A 20,967-nucleotide genomic window follows, 5' to 3' on the forward strand; every position below is an offset into this window, starting at 1 on the left:
TAAAACAAAATATACATATAAAATAGTAAATATAGAATAATAGAAGAAATGAAAAGCAATAGAATAAAAGAACAAGAATAAGAACAATGAACTAAGAACTCTCACTCACACAACCAAAGTGAAGAGTGTTGGGGATCACCAACTTGAACAAGGTTTGAAACCTTTGTCCAAAAGCTTATTTCCCCCTAACTCAAGCACTAAGGGATATCTCACATATATTGGAAATGCTTTATGGAATAATCAAGCATCAAGGTGTTTCTAGCCAAGTGCTCTAATGGATAGAAATGTTGTGTCTTACAAGTGAGCTATAGGCTCCTATTTATAGAGTTTAGAGATACCCTTTGAATTTCAAATTCCACCAACTCCCATGGCTGTTACCAATGTTTAATTGGATTAACATGGAATTAAAAATGAGATTTGGGAGTTATTTGAGTTTTTTGAGCCGTTCAACAAAGATTGAAAAAACTGAAAAAAAAATTGGTCATTTTTTGGCCTGTGGCCGCGACCACCGACCAATTTCAGCACTTAAAAATGTGTTGTTTTTCCAAACGATTCCAAACCCTCCCAACTGATTTTGTAACTCCCAAAACACATTCTTGGGGTTAAAATCATATCTCTAACAGCCATTTCACATATGGCTTTATGAAATTCATCTCAATATTGTGTAACAACAAATTTACACAATAAAGGGTAATATTTGGAAGTTACAAATTTGTAATACCAAATATGTTACATTATTTGGATATATCTCATATATCTAAATATTGTAACTCTCTATTATATATTACAATATGTGACACTCTTTGTCACATTTATTTAATCTAAAACATTATATTATAATATAATATAACACTACATTGATCAGTTCAACATCCTTGGTGGTTGCGAGCTTGGCCAAGGCGTCAGCGTTCGAATTCTGTTCCCATGGCACTTGTCAAATTGTGAAATTTCTGAAGCCATGTAGAATCTCTTGGGTCTTTGCTAGGTATGCGGCCATTTTCATTCCTCGGGCATTGTACTCCCCGAGTACCTGATTAACTACCAGCTGCGAATCACTGAAAATCTCGAGGCCCTCAGCTTTAAGCTCAAGCGCAACTCGAACTCCAGCAATCAACACCTCATACTCTGCTTCATTGTTTGAGGTGTCGAACCCAAATCTTAGGGCTCTGTGGACACTGTGCCCTTCGGGGGATACTAAAATGAGACCTGCCCGACCCCATTTTCATTCAACGACCCATCAAAATATAGCTTCCATGCGGACCCATATGAAAATTTATTCATGTTTGCTAAAATTTTAAGAAAGTGGAAACAAAATAAGTAGAATTATCAACTTGAACGCTAATTTTTAAGAATACTCTCACGTATGCATGTTACATTCAAGAGTATTTTTACGTTCAAATGTATGGCTATTATTCAAAACGTATGATTGTTATTTTGTAACCATGAAGGATTAATTGTTAGAAATATTGGCATTATGCTTAATGATTTTGTGTGACGTTGTTATGTGAATAGAATTATAGTGCAACTTGTGTCGTGTGTGCATGGCCCATGCACACGTGGGGTATGTATGTTGGGTATGTATAATGTTGCTTGATATTAAGATAAATATTTGATTGTGATTCTAGGCTCATTGTGAAGTATCCTGCACTTTACTTTTGCTTGGACCTGAGGTAAGGAAGTTAGTTAGAATTTTCTATGAATTATGTTATGAAATGTATGACTTGTTATGTTGCAAAAGTTAAAGTGTCATGGAAATCATATGTTATGATAAGCCAAGTGTTATGAAAAGTATGAGTTATTACATTATGTTAGGAATTGTTGTTATGCTTGCTTGTATGTTGTATGTAAAAGCAGTAGGTTGTTAGCATACTGAACGCAACAGAACAAAAGAGTTACTAAGGATATGACGTAACTTATAGGGCGGACGCGCCAAGATTATTCGAGGACCTGAGATCTTGTTTGTCTCATAGAGAATGTCTTACCAGTTTATGCTTTTGCTGGTTACCTCTTGATATGACATGGACAATATGGGTGTCATAATCACATGACGTATGATTATGACTACAATTTATGAGTATGAATATGATATGTTTTGCCATGAGTTTATGATATGAATATGCTCTTCTTGTGTTTTCTTGAATATTATTGTATTTATTTATGCTTTCTCACTGGGCTTTTAGCTCACCCCCTTACTTTCCTCTTTTCAAGTAGGCAATAGAATTATTATTGGCACACACAGTGATGTGGGAGGCTCCGATGTCTAGGCATGTATGACGCGGAGTGTCCTATGAACGAATATTTAATCTTAAAGATTGTTATAATCATAATTAATTTTTTATTATAATATTTTTAAAATAATATAAGTATTTTCACCTTAACTATCCCTTCAACAAATAACTAAAAAAAGATTTATTTTTTTTGGACCATGTGTTTTATCCTATTACTTGTTTTGACTATGTGTTTTAATAAATTACTTTTTGAACCTTGTGTTTTTGTAAAATAGTTCAAATAGATCCCCAAGCTCAATTTTGATGAAGAAAAAATTGAATATAATAACACAGTTATTAAGCCGAATGATTGTGATTTTGTTCTGAATTGTTAATTTGGTAAGTTATTTGTGATTTTAGTTAAAAAAAAAACTTTGACCAAAATCGAGTTTATGGGTCTATTTGAATCATCTTACAAAACACTTTGTCCAAAAAGTAATTTTTCAAAACACATGATCCAAACAGGTAGTGAGACAATACACAGGGTTCAAAAAATTATATACCCTTAAAAAATGTTCAGAACTTAATTCAGCTTTTACTTTTTTAAAAAAACTCTTTTTTAGAAAGAATGCAATAAAGCTACTTGGTATATAGAGAAAAATCAACTTATTAAAAAATTATGCATAAACTAAACCTAAAGCTAATACCACCTAATTTCGAATTTTGGCTTATAAATAAATGGGTTATTTGCGGCGAAAGTACTTAAGTTTTTACATTTGTAGCACTTAAGTACCCAAGTTATTTTTTTGGCGGCGAAAGTACCTTCCGTCCATGTTTTGGTGAAGTTTGGTACAACCGTCAATTCTCATCGGTAAGTTCATCTGTGATACATAGGCAAAAGTACCAAATTAAAGGAATATTTGCGGCGAAAGTACCAAATTTAAAAGATGCTTGCGGCGAAAGTACTCAATTTAAGAGATGTTTACGGTGAAAGTAACCAAGTTATTAACAAATTTCACACCATATAGATAGACTTAACGACGAAACAGACAATTGCACTAAACTGCACCAAAACATAGACGGACGGTACTTTCGTCACAAAAAAAATAACTTGAGTACTAAAGTACTACAAACACAATAATTTAAGTATTTTTGCCATAAATATCCCTAAATTAATCTATAATTATTTTACATGTTTACTTATTTATTGTATAGATTATTTAAAATCAAAATATTTGAATATAAAAATAATTAAATTTAAATTTTAAATATATTTTTTATATTTATTAGATATTTTAAAATGCTCTTTGTTTATTAATTTTCTATCAGTAAACTATTCTAATTATACATAGTTTATCCAATATTATATTATAATATCATATTTGTATTCATAGCACTTTTTTTTTATCAAATATTATAATATCACATGTGTATCACACTGTACTTTTAAATTATAATATACCAAACTCAGAATGAATAAGCCACAACTCTTCCAAATTGTTGGTGATGCTAGGATTTGATTAAAAGTGGAATTATGTGTTAAAATAATGTCCATGATATCAGATTTTCGGCATTGAGGTGATGTTTCAATGGATTATACGCTGTGTCTAAATAAAGACTTAAATATTGAGCCTGCAAGGAGAATTTAGATATGTAAATGAGAATTTACTTGTATTTTTGTAAATTTCTATTTTAGTAGCCTATTTTTTTTTAATAATACTTATATGATACTTTGTATTTTAAAATCATACATATTTAATAGTCTAGACTCATTTAATAAATAAAATTTTATCAATATGACCAAACTGTAAAATTTATATATAATTAAGTAATTAAATTTGAATTTAGAACTCATATAATTGAGATCAATTTTATTAAATTAACAAAATTTTATTAATTAAATTTGAGTTTAAAGTACTTAATATGTACGATTTTAAATGACAGTATACTAAATAAGTATTATTGTAAACAAAAATACCAAAATAATACTTTAGAAAAACACATATAACAAATGATTACATACCCTATGTAAATTACCCATAACAAAATTTTCATGCTAATTCATCATTTTCATAGTTTTGAGTCTTTAACCAGAGAAAATCGCTCTATTTTATGACATACTAAGGATTGTAAAATTTATTGCCTCCATGTTTCCGGAAATTGTACAGTTTTAAGTGTTTAACCAACCACAATCCCAACTTTGCATAAAATGAAAACTCAAGTTGTAATTTAGACTTATTAACCAATCATATAAGATTTTAAGCTTTCAAGTTTCACCGACTGGCCACTAATCTAAACAAACTTGCATATATGACTTTATAACTTAAATAGCATCACATAACTACCAGAAATGCGCTCTAAAACCAAACCGAGTCATATAACATAGGGGATAGGTTTCCTTTCCAGCACATAGCCTAGAATTTGTAGATTTGGGCAAACTTGACTTTATCTTAAAATAAATACTTAAGTATGCATTAAAACATAATAAATCACCAATTATTGCACCTTAAAGATCATCAAGTTTCTCACCAAGACCAGATTAGAACTCCAAATAACTCTTCTAGCAAGCTCTACCTCCAAAGATTTGCATTCAATTTGTGAAAATGAACCAACCTATATGTATGTTGTTTTTATTTTCTTGTAAAAGAACAAGAAGACACATTTCTGATTTTGTCGATATGCTGGTGGCCAATTACCCTAATTTGGACTGTAGAGTAACTCTCTTTTATTGAACTAATGTGATGGCTGAAACATTTTTTTTCAGGTTATGGGGGATAGAGATGGCCAAACTACGTATATGATGCTGGCTGGTCTAAGCGTGTAATTATGTAGACTACAAATTAAGAACACAAAACTAAAATAACATCTTGAAAATTACAGAAAGAAAAAAAAAATTATATTACAAGATATTCAGGCATAAAAATACATCCACAGTACATGAATAGCAACATAAGTACATAAAATCCATTGAAAGATTCATACATACATAATATATTAAATTTGTGTTCCAATATAATTTTAATTTACGTATTGTTCAATTACTCGTTAATTTTTTGTGATCACAGAGCATAATCTAATGGTACCCTAGATATTCTTATTCTGTTTTTGAGTGAAAGTTTCGGTGGCAAAGAAACGTGCTCTGTATCTTAATAGGCATAATCAATTAATCATAAGAACGAAGCATTAATTTGGCTTTGAATTGGGCATTTTAGAAAACATATAAACAATCTACACTAACAAACGTTAAAGTGGGGAAGTCTTTACTGTGTATAACCTAGTAAAAAAAGCAATGTTCGTATGTTCATCTAAAATAGCAAATAATATTGATTCTTATCATGATAGTCAGATAGCATAACGGGGCACCAAAAGAACACAACTAGTAGTAACACAACAGCCACTAATGTAAGCCTCGGTTTAAGAAAGGCCGTTTCATTTTGGCACCCCAAAAACCATAAGCAATATCACAATTATGTGAAAATGTACGAAAGAAACTTTGTTGCCAAGCTACTAGACTTGGATTTTACATGATTTTCAAGCTTGTCATCCAGATCATACAATGCTGACCTTAAATGGCAAAACTATAGGGTATAGCTAAACAGCCTAAATGAATAACTTATTCTCTATAAATTATAAGAAAAACTAGTTCACCGGTCTTCACATGTAAGAACATGATATAGAAACTGAACCAGAAAGAAATAGAAGAATTGAAAATGCATTCACCTGTGATTGTTGTCAACTACAATTGCTATATTATAAATATTATGACCCTATGAGTGTAAGTATAAACTGAACATGTAGTCTTGTACACTCTACATCACATATCCAATATCAAATTAAAAAAAAAAAAAGGAAAAAAAGATCGATTACGAAGTAGAAGAGTTAATCAATGCAATGTAAGTATTCGTTTCAAAAAAACAAAATTTGGTAGGAATGAGAAGAATCAAAATCCCGGATTACCTCCTCGTATCAACTCTCAAATTAAAATCCAGCAAAATCCCAGTTCGATTCTCTGCTTCATCTATCTAATTCTCAACTGCAGAAGAAGCTTTTGAGCTTCTAAAATCTTTCTTGAATTCAGTAACTCTCTTCATACAAGCTGCCTTGGATTTTCCAGGAACAGCAGCAGCAATTTTCTCCCACCTCATCGAAACCTCCTTAGGAAAAGCCTTCAAAGCATTAAGCAAAGCAATGTCTTCTCCACTAGACCAGCTCACTACTCCATTTTCCTCCATTAAATCACCTCCGTTAGATCCTCCTTCATTTGCTGAGCCGAGCTCAATTCTCTGATCCGCCGTCTTATTCCTCTTCTTCAGGAAATCCGAATACGAATCGGCATCGTTCGATTTCTTCTCCCCCAACTCCTTGGCCTTCTTGATCACACTCTCCACCTTATGCCGACCCGAGAACGCCTCAGCAATCACCTCCCATCGCCTCGGCTTCCCCACCGGATTCTTCAAAAGCTGCTTTTTCAGAACCTCAATTTCCTCCTCGCCCCACTCCTTCTCTTCTCCCCCCGAAACGACAACTCCATTATCTTCGTTCTTCTTGTTCTTCCGTTCTCTCACAGACCCATTTACGTTTGCAACCTCGGGAACTGAATCGACCGCAACTTCCTCAGATCGGCGAACTTTAGACCTCTTCTGAGAAACCCTCCTCTTAGTTTCCTCGTCAGATTGGGATGACTCGTCTGGGAGATCGAGAACCGGGCCTTGACCGACGCTAACGTCACCGCCTGTGATGGAAGCGGGGGCGAAGGGGCCTAAAACGAAGGAGAGCGAGACCCATAAGAGAAGAGATTTAAAGGGTTCGGATTGGAGGAAGAAGATAGAGAGGAGAAGGAGAAGGAACGAAAGCGAAATTGTGAGAAGGACGATTGGGTTGCGGAGCTTATTGGTGGGGTAGGTTTCTGGTTCTGTCGCCGAAGGAGCGGCTTGTGGGCGTGCCTTGAAGAGGAACTTGGGCCTGGCGTCCTCGTCCAAGAACTCCATTTTCAGTGTGGAGATCTCTCGGCGCCCGTTTCGTTCCTACAAAAATGGTTTTGTTTTGGTTTCTGGAGGGTTTGACTATTAATACTCAAAGTGTGTATAGATTTATTTTATAGGGAAAAAGAAAAATGTACATGATGGCATATCGTGGTGACGAAGCGAGATGGACAGCACTTTTTCCCAACTACGTCACGTGGTGCAATGTGTTTACAGATATACCATAGTTTATACATTTTCTTAGGGAATTACGGCATAAACGCTCCTATTTAACATGCATAGAAGCAGAATTTTCCTTTATTTACGAGCATTGTTATTGGACAATATATATTGATTGGTGCGAACTTTTTACTTATAGATAGATATAACAGTAAGAAACCAAAATCACTTTCTTGGTAATCTGTCAATGCTCCTCTTTTGTCTTAGACTTCTCTCTTTTACACTCACAAGAAATTCACCCAAATTTCAAAGTTGTAACTTCAATGCTTCACTATATGCAACCCATGTTGCACTCCCCAAATCCTATTACCTTAAACTCTCCTTCGACCCTTCTCGACTTCTGCAATGTCTTTCCCAACAAAGAGTTCTTGAAGCACGCCAACTGCTCGACAAATTGTCTGATAGAGATGGTAAGCGCCGCATTGTTCATTGGACTTCGTTGCTCACAAAGTACTCAAAAGCTGGCTTTATTGATGAAGCTCGCAGGCTTTTTGATATCATGCCTGAGAGAAACATTGTTACGTTTAATGCAATGTTATCAGGCTATGTGCAATCCAGAAGATTGTTTGAAGCTTTTCAATTTTTCGAGGAGATGCCAGAGAGGAATGTCGTCTCCTGGACATCCATGCTTTGTGGATTGGCAGACCTAGGGAGGATCGATGAGTTGTGGAGTTTGTTTCATGCAATGCCGGAGAAGAATATCGTTTCTTGGAATGCTATGGTGTCTGGGTTGATTAGGAATGGAGACTTGAAAGGTGCAAGGTTGGTTTTTGACCAAATGCCGATTAAGAATGTAGTTTCTTGGAACACTATGATTGCAGGGTATGCTGAGAACTGCAAAATGGAAGAAGCAAAAGCTCTGTTTGATGAGATGAAAGATAGGAATGTTATTACTTGGACTAGTATAATATCAGGTTATTGTAGGTCTGGCTATGTGGATGAAGGGTATTCCTTGTTTCAAATTATGCCCGAAAGGAATGTCATTTCTTGGACCGCAATGATTGGGGGGTTTGCTTGGAATGGCTTCTATGAAGAAGCCTTGTTGCTTTTTGTTAAATGGAAAAGGAGCTTTGACCTGAAACCAAATGAAGAGACTTTTATATCACTTGCTTATGCTTGTGCTGGTGCGGGTTGGCCTTGTCTTGGTAAGCAATTACATGCACAGATAATTATTAACAATTTGGACAAAAATGACTATGATGGCAGGTTAAGTAAGAGTCTTGTTCACATGTATTCTACATTTGGTAACATGAACTTTGCGTCCTTCATCTTTACCAAGAATTTAAATAACTTTACCGTTCAATCTTGTAATTATCTGATTAATGGCTACATTCAGACTGGAGACCTAGAAAGAGCTCAGAATTTGTTTGACAAGGTACCTATCCGAGATAAGGTCTCTTGGACTTCGATGATAAGTGGATATTTCAGTGTTGGAGAAGTTTCAAAGGCATGTCATCTGTTTTGGAACATGCCAGACAAAGATGCAGTGGCATGGACAACTATGATTTCAGGGCATGTTCACAGTGAGCTTTTCATTGAAGCTACAAATATATTTTCTGAAATGCGGGTTCAGGGTGTTTTAGCATTAAATTCCACATATTGTACTCTTCTTGGAGCCATGGGTGCAATGGCATATCTTGATCCTGGAAGGCAGTTTCATTGCCTGGTGATAAAAACACAATATAAGTTTGACTTGATTCTTGACAATTCACTGATTTCAATGTATGCCAAATGTGGGGAGATAAATGCTGCATATAGCATATTCTCAAATATGGTTTTCCGGGATTTGGTTTCTTGGAATTCAATGATCATGGGGTTTTCAAATCATGGGCTCGCAGAAAAATCTGTGGAGACCTTTAAAACAATGGTGGTATCTGGGACCCTTCCAACCTCGGTAACTTTTTTGGGTGTTTTATCAGCTTGTAGTCATGCAGGACTTTTGAGTAGAGGGTGGGAACTTTTCAATGCCATGAATAATGTTTATGCTGTTCAACCAGGCTTGGAACATTACATCTGCATGATTGATCTTCTGGGCAGGGCCGGGAAAGTAAAGGAAGCCTACCAGTTTGTCTTGAAGCTACCTTTTGAACCAGAAAATACTGTATGGGGAGCATTGCTGGGAATATGTGGCTTAGGCGAGACAAATGCCAAGATTGCTAGACAGGCAGCCAAACAATTACTGGAACTGGATCCTCTGAACGCTCCTGCTCACGTAACGCTTTGTAACATTTATGCAGCAAATGATCAGCATGAAGAGGAGAAAATGTTGAGGAAGGAGATGGGACTAAAAGGTGTGAGAAAGGTTCCTGGATGTAGTTGGATACAGATGAAAGGGAAAGTTCATGTATTTTTTTCAGGGGATAAAGCACAAGAATCAGAAGTGGATGACATGTTGTTGATCTTGTTCAATATTGTTGGTGAATCCTAAAGTGAGATTTTCAACATAGAGAGTTATGGGAGTGAAAATATGTGGATTCTTTAAAGAATGACCAAACTGTTCTTTTTTACAGAGAAATGCAGCTGTTGATGTAGTTCATCACCATTTCTTTTTACATCAGTTTGGGAACAAATAGTGAAGCTTTTATCCTTCAGATTTATGAGTTACAGCTATATCTTGACAAGTAAGGTCATACAAATATAAAAAACCAGTTAACAAAGATTTTTTTAATGGAAAACGACCCACTTCAAAGTGAAGAGAGCTTTCTTTTTGTTTATAGCAAGACAGAAAATTAAGTTTGGTCTATTAAACAACGCTGCAATTGGAGTTTGTGGCCTTTTTTTTTATTAATTGGTCAGATTCTATTTGTTGATTGGCAAGGCAACATGCTCATGTCATTCATCTCAACTGTTAGATTGCCATCACATTAAAGCTATAAGGAGAAGTGTTAAGAATTAAGGTACTTTCTATTGGCACATCTTAATTGTCCAAGTTATAACCTTGTTGTATAAGAAAAAAAAAAAAAGTCTAATATATATATATATATATGGAAGATTTCTCAATGGTTACTATTTATAGATGTGTACTAACAATTATGATAATGTAGCAAAATAGTGACTTGGTAAAATCACCAACAACTAATTTTTTTCTGGTACATTAATTTTGAATTTAGTTATTATTATTTTTTTGTCATAATTAATCTTTATATAGAAATATTATTCTTTATATAGAAATTGACCTGTGTTGTGTTGGGTGTTCCTGGTGTCATACTTTGACTATTTCTTTTTATAAAAAAAAATGTATAGTATTTGAAGGTGAAATCGAACAGGAACAAAATTTTATTTCTTTGACTTTAATATTTAAAGGCACCACACTTATGGAAACCATTATATCTATGACTTCAATGTTTTGCCTGAAATGTGAAACGTAGGTATTGTACGTGGTGGTGGTGGTATTTGGTTTCTCCTTAATTATAGTATATATGCGTATATCAGAAGTTGTAAATAGAAGAACAAAAGTTTCCGTTGCCGAGACATGAACCCAGATCTCTCGAGTGAAGAGCCGACTACCCTGACCAACTAGACTACAATGAATTTTGTTTTGCTATACACACCTTTTCCCACACTATATTTTGTTTGATAATTTTGCTAACCGGTTCAAACTGGTCTTTTCACTGTTCTCAGATTTTTGTCCCTGTCCACAAAGAGAAACATTGGTGCTTAGCAGTTATCAATAAGAAAGACGAGAAATTCCAATACCTTGATTCCCTGAAAGGAAAGGATACCCGGGTGATGAAAGTACTGGTATGCTTTTGATCCTGTCTCGTTGGACATTTAACTTGAAGTGTCTCTACCATAACAAGTCACATTGGAGATTCTTCCCTAACATTATTGTATTCTCTTCCATATACCATAGAAAATTTTATTGGGTTTCACTTGAATAAGAACTATTTCTTCTCTCCCTGCTGTGGAATTATGTTGATTTCGGGTAAATATGAATGCACAAAATTTATTTGGTTCTATAGTTGACAATGTGTCCAAGGTGTAAATGCTTCCTGTTGTTTCTCAAACTTGCAATTTGAGTAATTTACAACTGTTTAACTCATTAAGATAGCTGGCTTGTTGAAATTTTCTGTTGTCATGTGGTAGGCCAAATACTATATTGATGAAGTGAAGGATAAGAGTGGAAAAGACATTACTGTAAGTTCTTGGAAACAAGAATTTGTCAAAGACCTTCCTGAGCAAGAGAATGGGTAATCCGTCTTTTTATTTGACTAGTTGTATCATTCAGTCTAGCCCGCATTTATTTTTGTAATTTCTGACATAAAACTAGTGAATGGATTTCTAAATGATTTTATTAACTTTCTCTTTATATACAGGTATGATTGTGGTATGTTTATGATCAAATATGCAGACTTTTAATGCAGAGGTTTGGGGCTCTGTTTCAACCAGGTAATGGATATTACATTGAAAGAGATTTTTTTTTCTTGGCCACCAACTTTTTTATATTTTGCCTCTTTATAAAAGTATCTTTCACACTTTTGGTTGTTTATAATTAGTTTATTCTCTTAGTTGTGTTACTGAAGAATATGTTTCTCTTGTCCTTGTAGGAACCCATGCCCTATTTTCGATTGAGGACAGTAAACGAGATTCTAAGATTGAGAGCTGAATAAGTAGATTTTTGAAGTTACTATTAGTTTGACAACAAAAGTGACGCCCATCAAGAATTAGCTAGAAAATTTAGCGAAGAACACGTTCCTTTGCTCGAATATATGTTGCAAAATAATAATTTTTGTCAGCATTGCCCAACCGAAGATGCATGCAACTTTGTCAGAAAAATGGATGCTAAACATACTTAGCTCCTCATTGCTCGACCGGCTAAGATTTATAAGGTGTCTTAGGCCGTATTTTTTCTTGTTATATACCATCTTCAAAGCCTTGAGCTCACTAACAAGTTTTGGAGGATTGATTTTTTTTTCTTTTCCTGTCAAACTGTTTTACCTATTTTCTTTTCCTTTTCTTTCACCTGCCCTTTTGCCGCCGGTATTGGATTAAAATTAGCAATTTGTAGTGTAAAGAAATGAGTCACAATTGTTCTGCTTAATCATATGCTTATTGTGTTTATTCTCTCAATAAATTTCCAATGTGATTAATTGCTTCCATGAAAGATGATCATTTAAAACCACAATACAACTTTTTTATGATAGTTTATGCTCGTAAAAAGAAAAAAAAATCGGTAGTATAAGATAAGATTACAAGCTTTCTCATAACCAAATAAAATGTCATTGAATCTCCAACGGCATTGTTGAAATATTGAATTTCCAAACTATTTCCATATACAAAGGGTCGGGAGAGAATGAAAAAACGAATCTATTGAATTTCTTTTTCTTTCCTAAAAATATTTGAGTTCAAATTCAGTCGGCATTGAACAACAGCCCATAGTACACAACCCATAAAACCTGGCAAGAACTCATCAGACTTATCTTCAAAATATAAACGAATTACAACAACACTACAAGAGACATGAACAGCCGCCTGGATGTGAACAGCCCAAGTCTGCACTCTCCTCTCCCAGAGATGATTCTAGGATGGCTCCTCCTCCTTTTGCTCCTAACTGTGCAAGGGCGAAAATAAAAAATAAAAATTTAAAGTTTTTGCTTTTGTTTTTGTTTTCCATCCCTTCTTCCAAAGAGAGAAGATGTGAACACTAAAGAAATTTGGGATGAGAAATTTCAAGAGAGAATACGAAGCCATCATTATACAGACACACAAAATGTTGCCTCAGCGAGGTACTCTTTTCCGGCTAAGTACCTCCTGCTCCTTAAGTCTATGCTGGAACCTTGCAAGACGAGCTTGGAGGCTAACCAGACTAGCAGCCTTTCGAGACAGAACAAAGCTCAACTGAGCCACGTAGTTGTCGATGAGACTTCCTGGCTGGTCCACTTCTGCTAACAGTTTCATTTCCTGGTGATCAAGAACCATAGAAATCTCAATGAACATTTCATCACAGCTCATAAACATTTCATAAGAAACTTAGTCAACTTGTAACCAACAAGACTCCTAGAAACTAGAAAAAAGATACAATCATATTAGACTATGGTGTCCCACATAGAATATGTGTAAGAATATTGAACTATTAATAAGAACATGTGTAACTCCACTAATCACCAATTAGTTTTTAGACGGAGCCTCATGATTCTTGTCAAATCACTTACTTTCCGAACGATCTCCATTGTATCCTCAATCTCTTTCCTATGAGCGGCAATCAAGGCCTCCTCTTCCTGTAAGAAATCCAAATAGCTTAAGATGACAAACAAGAAGTATAACGAAATCTCTCTGTATGCATAAATATATATACGTGTGTGACATAAGGACAACTGCGACGCAAGTGAGACATTAAAAACCAACCTCCAGTATGGCATTAATATTCCCATCAGCACTTTCATGCTCATATCGCCTAGAACCAGCATTAGTTGAGTTTAAATTGCCAGTGTTATGTGCATTAGTTGAGTTGAAATTGCCAGTGTTATGCGGCAGCTTTAAACTGCATTACTCAAACATATCTTTCCTCGTGTGAATGTGAGCACATGTTTATATTCACCTTGAAATCCATGCTAATAAATACTTGATGTTCTCATAAATCAAACATAGTGCATGATCAGATGAATGTAAAAAGACCACACACATGTATAAAAGTGGCAGATACTTCAAGTAATTTAAACATGTGATCAAAATGCTCAGGTAAAAGAATCAGAATTCAGGCCTTCTTGAAAATTCACATTGAATACCTTATAATTTTCTCAAAAGCACTCGAACAATGAAGGAAAAGTCAAAGTTAAAAAATAAACACGTACAATCATGATTAAACGTATATTAACCTACTAACATGATTAATATATTTTATATTAATGTTGCTATTTTGTGATTTTAAATAAAGGATGAGTTACATATATAATACTTATTTGATTTATATTTTTTTTGGATTTTGTGTTTTTTCCATTACTTGTTTGGATTTTGTGTTTTGACAAATTATTTTTTGGATCCTATATTTTGTAAAATAGTTAAAATAGAACCATAAACTTAATTTTGACGAAGAAAAAATTGAATATAACAACACAGTTTTTAAGCAGAATGATTTTATTTTTGTTCTGAATTGTTAGTTTGGTAAATTATTTATGATTTTAGTTGAGAAAATATTGACCAAAATTGGGTTTATAGTTCTATTTTAACCATTTTACAAAACATAAGGATTCAAAAAGTAATTTGTCAAAATACAGGGTCCAAACAGGTAATGAGAAAAAACACAGAGTCCAAAAAGTATAAACCTTATTTATAATGCAGATTTCCTATTTAATGTTTAGATAATATTTATTTTAATTCATTAATTAAATAATTATGTGACCGACATGTCATCAGGTCATTCTTTTTAAAATTTGAAAAAATCATAATTTATTTTTAAAAATTTTAATTAAATTCTATAAATATAGACTATTGATCTTAATCTAAATGTTAATATCAAAGTACACATTCATGGGTAGTAGTAACCATTAAGATTGCACATATATATATATATATAAATATATATATATATCTATACACTGGTAGAGGGCCAACGGAAGATCAATTGTTGCATGCAATAGTTCCAACACAGTTGACACATGCTAGTGTCACTAATATACCAGATATCAAATCTCCGGGACCATCACTACCCCTCAAAACTACATATCTCAAGCGTCTAATCTGAAAATCTCAGGGTTTGATTGGTATCTAAATCCAATTTTATGTTTTCAAATCCTTAAAATTAGTGAACCCATTATAATTAATGATTGGTAGTTTGTTTTTTAAAATCAAATTCAAATCTGTATCCAAAATTTGTTAAGGAAAATAGAAAACGAGAAAAACTTGTTTTCTCAGTTTTGTAAAATTATTTTCCAAAGAAATTTTTTTCTCAATTTTGTAAAATTATTTTCCAAAATCCCACATATTTTAGTTTCTGTTATATTTTCAAATTTAATACCAATCACAGATTTAATTTTTTTAAACTCAAAAACAGTTTACTGACATATATCAATCACATTTTCAGAAACATATTTTTAGTCACTAAATTCAAATTTTCATTTCAGAATCCTACTTTTCAAAAATACAGTTTTCTAATCACGAACCAATCATACCCTCAATTATTTATGTCTAAGGCTACATTTGGCTTAGCTTTTTTCAAAACCGTGCTTTTAGCTTCTACAATAAAAACAATAAAAAAAACACTTTGAGAGTGTTAGTAAAAAATAAAAAATCATTATTTATTTTAAAATATCTTTATTCTAACTCTTTTCTTTTAAAAACATGGCTATTTTTTAGATTAAAATAATTTTTTATTAAGCCTAATTTACTCGATAATTATCCAAACATAAAAAAGTAAGTCAGAACTTTTACTTGCTTATGCTTTTGCTTAGCTTTGCCAAACGGAGTGATGCACAATGCATAATTTACCCTCTTAAACTCGGGTAAATAATACACAAACATTGTTAAGATTCAAACAAAAAAAATGTGTTACAGAATGTTGAGCAACTATCTCATGTCTATTGTAACATACCATATTCTATAGCAACGCAGGATGAGACATACATGTGGAAAGAACCACTGCTAATTCTTCAAAACTCTCATGAACAAACAAAAACAAATAAGGGAATGACCAATTTCCAAAACCAGTGGGTATTCTCATCATAAATTATGTCAATCAAGATTATTTGCATTATGTTTCCTGTTCATCATCACTGCCACCACCAAACATGGTGGCCATTTTCAATGCCATCTTTGCAGCCATTTCTCTCCTCTGAAAATCAGGCATCAACCTTAAACTATCTCGTATGTTACTGATCTCAGACATCAACTGTTCCAACTCCTCAAACTCAAAATGTGAACTCTGATCTGGTTTCGATGCTTGGTTAGGATCTTCCAGATGGGGAATGACACTAGCCTTGTCATTCTCATCATGCATTGCAGCCCCAGATGTTGACGGACGCATCGCCTCCCTATCATATTTGATTACATTCTCTAGATTGCCATTTAAATTGGGATTATCACTTGCAGAAACCCATTCTTTATCTGTATCATCCCATGGTTCAGCTGAGCCAGCAGATAGAACTTCATACTCCAATTCATAATCAGATTCTTCTTCGGACAAGTCTGAAAGAAAAGATGAAAATTTTATTCTTCCAAACAAGAAGTCAAGTAATAATTAAATTTAGATGGGGAGTAAGACCTTCTCTTTCAGGAAATGGTGCTACTGTAACCTTATCTCCTGCCTTAATAATCATTCCAGGCCACATATGAGCAGAGAGAGCACCAAGAAGACGCTCAACTCCTTGTAAATCACCATATACTGACAAACCTGAACAAGAAAAGAATACTTTTTAGTGAATAATAAAGGCAAAGAAATATACATAAATATACATAATCTTGGAAACCAAGAAGTAAACTCCATTGGCATACCATGACGCTTTTTACATGCTTAAATATTATATAAATATATTTATAAATAAGTTCTATATCTCCCTAAGAATATTCTCAAGCATAAAAGCTCAAATTACAATGGTATGTCCATATCATTCCATAATTATGGTTGATATTAAGATCAAAGTCTGAAGCAATTTCTATTAGACTTCCCAATCCATGATCAAACAATGTAATGCAGCATTTAAGCAGATGCTCACATCCCTCGGTTACACTAATATGTTTTTAGTTTCAAAACAAGTAGAATGGCATACTGACTCAATTATAACTAAAAAGGTAGCTGAAAGCATGTCAAAACAGGAAGAGGGCATACATTTGTCAAAATCAGCATTAGAAGCACATGCTTCAATGAACTCAATATTATGCTCAGTGCACCACTCCAGACATGACCTCCTAATCTCCAATTCCATTTCTGGTTCATCATCTCCTAACAAACTGCTTCCTTCAGTTTCAGAAATCCCATAATTATCAAATTCCAATTGAGAGTCGGCAGACAGGTCGTTAACCTTCAGAAGGCTTCTTCTGTATTCAGAATGAACTGGATGACCAGGAACAAGATCCACTTTGTTCCCAATGCACAACAAAATCTCAAACTTTTGAAGATCATTACGAGATACCCAATCCTGAAGGGAAACTAAAGACGAGAGCTGCACGGAACGTCAAAGAAGGAAATTCATTTCCACCAAATCATTGTGGTTGCACAAAGAACAATTTTAAAATGTAATGGGGTAGGGTACTAAAGCATTAACAAATAAACAGCGCATAACAGTCAGATTGCAGGAAAGGAAAGGAAAGGAAAGGAAATGACCTACATCATTCATGTTGAAGACCATGACTAGGGCAGCTAACTGGGAATATGATGGAAGGGTCGAAATGGAGAATGTGTCATGAAGATGAGCCACACATATGGAAACATCAGCAGTGTAGTACTTTGTGTTGATAGTCCAGCTGCTTGGAAAAACAGCAACACATAAGTCATTAGAGAATGTAATAAACTACATTCAGTATCCGTTTGTCGCTAACCACCGATGAATTTAAATATGGCAATTGCCTAGGGGTCAAAGGAAAGTAAACCTACCCAAGTAGCTCCTGGGATGATGAATCAGAAGAATCCTCAAAACCAATCGAGGTTAATCCTGCAGTAAAATTATGCTCTCAATTTCTTGGTAACAAGTTTCATTTACTTAACTACAAGAAGTCTGAAAGTAAATATTTATAACTCAAAAATGGGTCATTAAAAATAATGTAAAAGATTTCAACTAGTTTGCCATACAAGAACCAATTAGAAAACCCGCGTAATACCCCAAAGAGAATAAGAAATAGAGGGAAAAGCAACATACTGGAGACAAGAGTGCGCTTGCCAGCGTTAGGGGACCCAATAAAGATGATGCCGGGCCTCTTATCCAGAGATTGGTGAGGAGTTATGTCACCATTCTCTTCTTGTTGCATTTTCCCTTTCTGTACAGCTAGCATCGATCAACCTTCCTAAGTTGTGACACACCCATCATTAGTAATGTTGCTCAAGACTTTATAGGCATTTAACTTATTTTCCTATGGGCAAGTGTACAATCAGTTTTTTTTTCCTTTAAAAAAAAGATATAATGGACATAAACCAACAACCTCGAGCAGAACAAAAGATGATATAAAAAATTTCTGCAAGAAGCAAACTTTGAATCATCAACTATGTCAACAAAAAGTAATATAAAAATAATTCCAATTTTGAGGGGATCAAGAAAAATGAAAAGCTTTAAAAACTAGTGATACATGTCTTGCTTCACAATTCCATAATTCTAACTAAAAGCTAAAACCTATCACAATACAGGACTCCAAAAATTCATTTTTGGAGTAGTACATCCTTATGCAAGATCCCCTTCATTTACTAAAAATGAAAAGAATGGAACTGAGGTAAGTGAAATGGAATGAAATTTCATTTCTTATCAAATAGCATCTAAAAATTATAGTTTTGTAGCTTCTATCCTAGTCAAAGTTCATCATTATGATAAGCAGAGTACTTGTACTTAGTCAATATTTTAGTAAGCTTAGTCAATATTTTCTTTATGTAATGATATGTGTAAACATTAGATGAATGACAACTGTATATTGTCAGTCATTATAATATAACATTACAAAATTCTTCATTCCTCTCTTGCTTCGTCTCTGAATTTTTTCTTCCCTCTGCATCTCTGTTTCTATTCAGCACAAAATTTATCTACATACATATCCCGATAAGATTATATCGCTGTCCTTAGATTTTACCAGTAGCCCATTAACCCTCTTAGACTTTACCTCAAAGATTTTATAGTAATATATAACACTTGTTTGTGTTGATCTATGAAGTGTCTAGGGGAGGCATCTGCCCCGACTGAATTTTCTCTAAATTGTTTATGTATACATGTAAGAATGGGTATTTGCAGTTGTATAGAATTTAATTTCCCAAACAAGAAAAGCAAAATAATTCATAATCTTGTAAGCAAGCATATACATTTCAACAGCCAAGGAATTGTGATTTAGAAAGAATTTTGAGAACAAATCTATATAATATTATCATTTCTTGAAGAAATCAACTCCACCAAAACGTTGAATTAGTTTTCCATCTCAGTACTACAGTTATAAAATTTTAAATCAAAATATATATAAAAATTGAAAAAAAAAAAAACAAGAGAGTGAGATACCTGAACCGGCGAAGTGGATTGGTCGGAGGAAGAGCAGCGGCAAGAGAGAATTTAGGGTTTAGGTGTGAATTTGAGGAAGAAACAATCAATAGGTTTGCCGGAGGAAGGACTACCCGACCCGAAGATGGAATTGGAGAGGAAGAAGAAATAGAATGATTCATTAAGAATCTCTGACTAATAAATAATTCATGGGTATTTAGCTCTTAATTAGTAGTGGATTTGTAAATTGGTCCCTCAAAATAAAAATAAATCAATTTAGTCCTTGATTTTAATTAAAACCCTAGTATTTGGATTAGTTTGACACTTTTAAATTGAAATTTACTATAACTAGCCAGCTTAAGAAAACTATTTTGGTGTTTTATGCTTTGATTGATATGTAAACAAGACTAGTGGTAGAATTATGGAGAAGAGAATCTTACAAAATTTAGCAATGGGTAAATACAAGGCATACTACAAGTGCACTATTGTAAACACACAGCACAACTCAAAGTATACACTAAAAAAATAAAACAGATTTAACAACAAAAAACCAGAATTATTAAAGAAATGAAAAGAAGACAACTAGAATTATACTGGTTGGGACAACAATATGTTGGCTTACATCCAGTTTCCTCCAAATGAGGTTCCACTATGATTTGAATCTCTGTTACAACCTACTGTTCCAACAAGCCAAAAGCCTGTCTCAACACTTATACAAGTGAATAACTTCCAGCCAGAACCGAGACACCTTTTACAATACAAGTTCTTGGACTTTCTCTCACAAGACTCTCAACTCTCTCTTGCTCCCTTACAATTCACTCAATGTGTTTCCCAATCTCTCTCTCTCATTGAAAATTATCTATCCCCTCACTATAAATGAACCGAGGCCCCTTTTTAAATAAAAGTAAAAGTTGTAGCAGCTGAAGCATTGTAACAAACATAACTATCTTGATGACAGCTGGAGTTTAGTTTGTTAAGTGGCATGGTTAGATTAGTAAGGATTATTATACTACAAATTCCACCTTAATCCTTATAATCTAACCATTTACCTCAAAAGGAGATAGATACTCAAACTATTCAGTCCCAACATTCATAAGTTTCAGGCAATGCTGAAACTTATTCAAGTTGAGTATTTTTGTTCCTGCATCAGCAGGATTCTCTTCAGTTAGAACTTTGTCAAGTTCTATAGTCCCTTCTTCAATCTTGTCTCTTATCCAAAATAAATGGACATCTATATGCTTAGACCGTTCATGATACACTGGGTTTCTGCATAAGTGTATGGAGGATTGGCTATTTGAAAAAAATTATGACCTTGCCTTTGAACATCTTGATCTCTTCAAGCATTCCCTTCAGCCATACTCCCTCTTTGAAAGCTTCGGTAGTAGCTATAAATTCAGCTTCAGTAGTTGATAATGCTACAATCAGTTGCATTTGTGATTTCCAATTGATGCAACATCCCTT

General features: G+C 33.9%; 4 protein-coding genes across 7 annotated transcripts; 1 reads left to right on the top strand and 3 right to left on the bottom strand.

The window, feature by feature from the left end:
• Positions 1–5,903: 5,903 nt before the first annotated feature.
• On the bottom strand, positions 5,904–7,280 carry LOC133777983 (transcription factor MAMYB). The gene has a single exon (XM_062217781.1). The coding sequence runs from the start codon at positions 7,193–7,195 to the stop codon at positions 6,230–6,232; it is 966 nt and encodes a 321-aa protein (XP_062073765.1). The 5' UTR covers positions 7,196–7,280; the 3' UTR covers positions 5,904–6,229.
• Positions 7,281–7,329: 49 nt separating this feature from the next.
• Positions 7,330–12,469, top strand: LOC133777982 (pentatricopeptide repeat-containing protein At1g32415, mitochondrial). 3 transcript variants are annotated; one of them, XM_062217778.1, is made up of 5 exons: positions 7,330–10,305; positions 10,777–11,333; positions 11,495–11,598; positions 11,725–11,797; positions 11,956–12,469. In XM_062217778.1, the coding sequence occupies exon 1, from the start codon at positions 7,596–7,598 to the stop codon at positions 9,834–9,836; it is 2,241 nt and encodes a 746-aa protein (XP_062073762.1). In that variant the 5' UTR covers positions 7,330–7,595; the 3' UTR covers positions 9,837–10,305; positions 10,777–11,333; positions 11,495–11,598; positions 11,725–11,797; positions 11,956–12,469. The 3 variants fall into 3 exon arrangements, with proteins under 3 accessions (XP_062073762.1, XP_062073763.1, XP_062073764.1); XM_062217779.1 differs by having other exon boundaries at positions 10,777–11,149; XM_062217780.1 differs by having other exon boundaries at positions 11,030–11,333.
• A 118-nt stretch (positions 12,470–12,587) lies between these two features.
• LOC133779812 (kinesin-like protein KIN-13A) lies at positions 12,588–14,032 on the bottom strand. The gene is made up of 4 exons (XM_062219718.1): positions 13,971–14,032; positions 13,754–13,889; positions 13,561–13,626; positions 12,588–13,309 (listed from the first exon to the last, which is right to left on the bottom strand). The coding sequence occupies exons 1-4, from the start codon at positions 14,030–14,032 to the stop codon at positions 13,127–13,129; spliced, it is 447 nt and encodes a 148-aa protein (XP_062075702.1). The 3' UTR covers positions 12,588–13,126.
• Positions 14,033–15,851: 1,819 nt separating this feature from the next.
• LOC133777984 (uncharacterized) lies at positions 15,852–19,688 on the bottom strand. 2 transcript variants are annotated; one of them, XM_062217783.1, is made up of 7 exons: positions 19,528–19,688; positions 18,196–18,336; positions 17,934–17,991; positions 17,668–17,803; positions 17,169–17,502; positions 16,605–16,733; positions 15,852–16,528 (listed from the first exon to the last, which is right to left on the bottom strand). In XM_062217783.1, exons 2-7 carry the CDS (start codon positions 18,326–18,328, stop codon positions 16,095–16,097), a joined length of 1,224 nt encoding a protein of 407 aa, XP_062073767.1. In that variant the 5' UTR covers positions 18,329–18,336; positions 19,528–19,688; the 3' UTR covers positions 15,852–16,094. The 2 variants fall into 2 exon arrangements, with proteins under 2 accessions (XP_062073767.1, XP_062073766.1); XM_062217782.1 differs by having other exon boundaries at positions 18,196–18,340; positions 19,528–19,687.
• Between the last annotated feature and the right edge of the window lie 1,279 nt (positions 19,689–20,967).

This window comes from Humulus lupulus, chromosome 5, assembly GCF_963169125.1.
Source record: "Humulus lupulus chromosome 5, drHumLupu1.1, whole genome shotgun sequence".
In the NCBI taxonomy this organism is placed as follows: domain Eukaryota; kingdom Viridiplantae; phylum Streptophyta; class Magnoliopsida; order Rosales; family Cannabaceae; genus Humulus; species Humulus lupulus.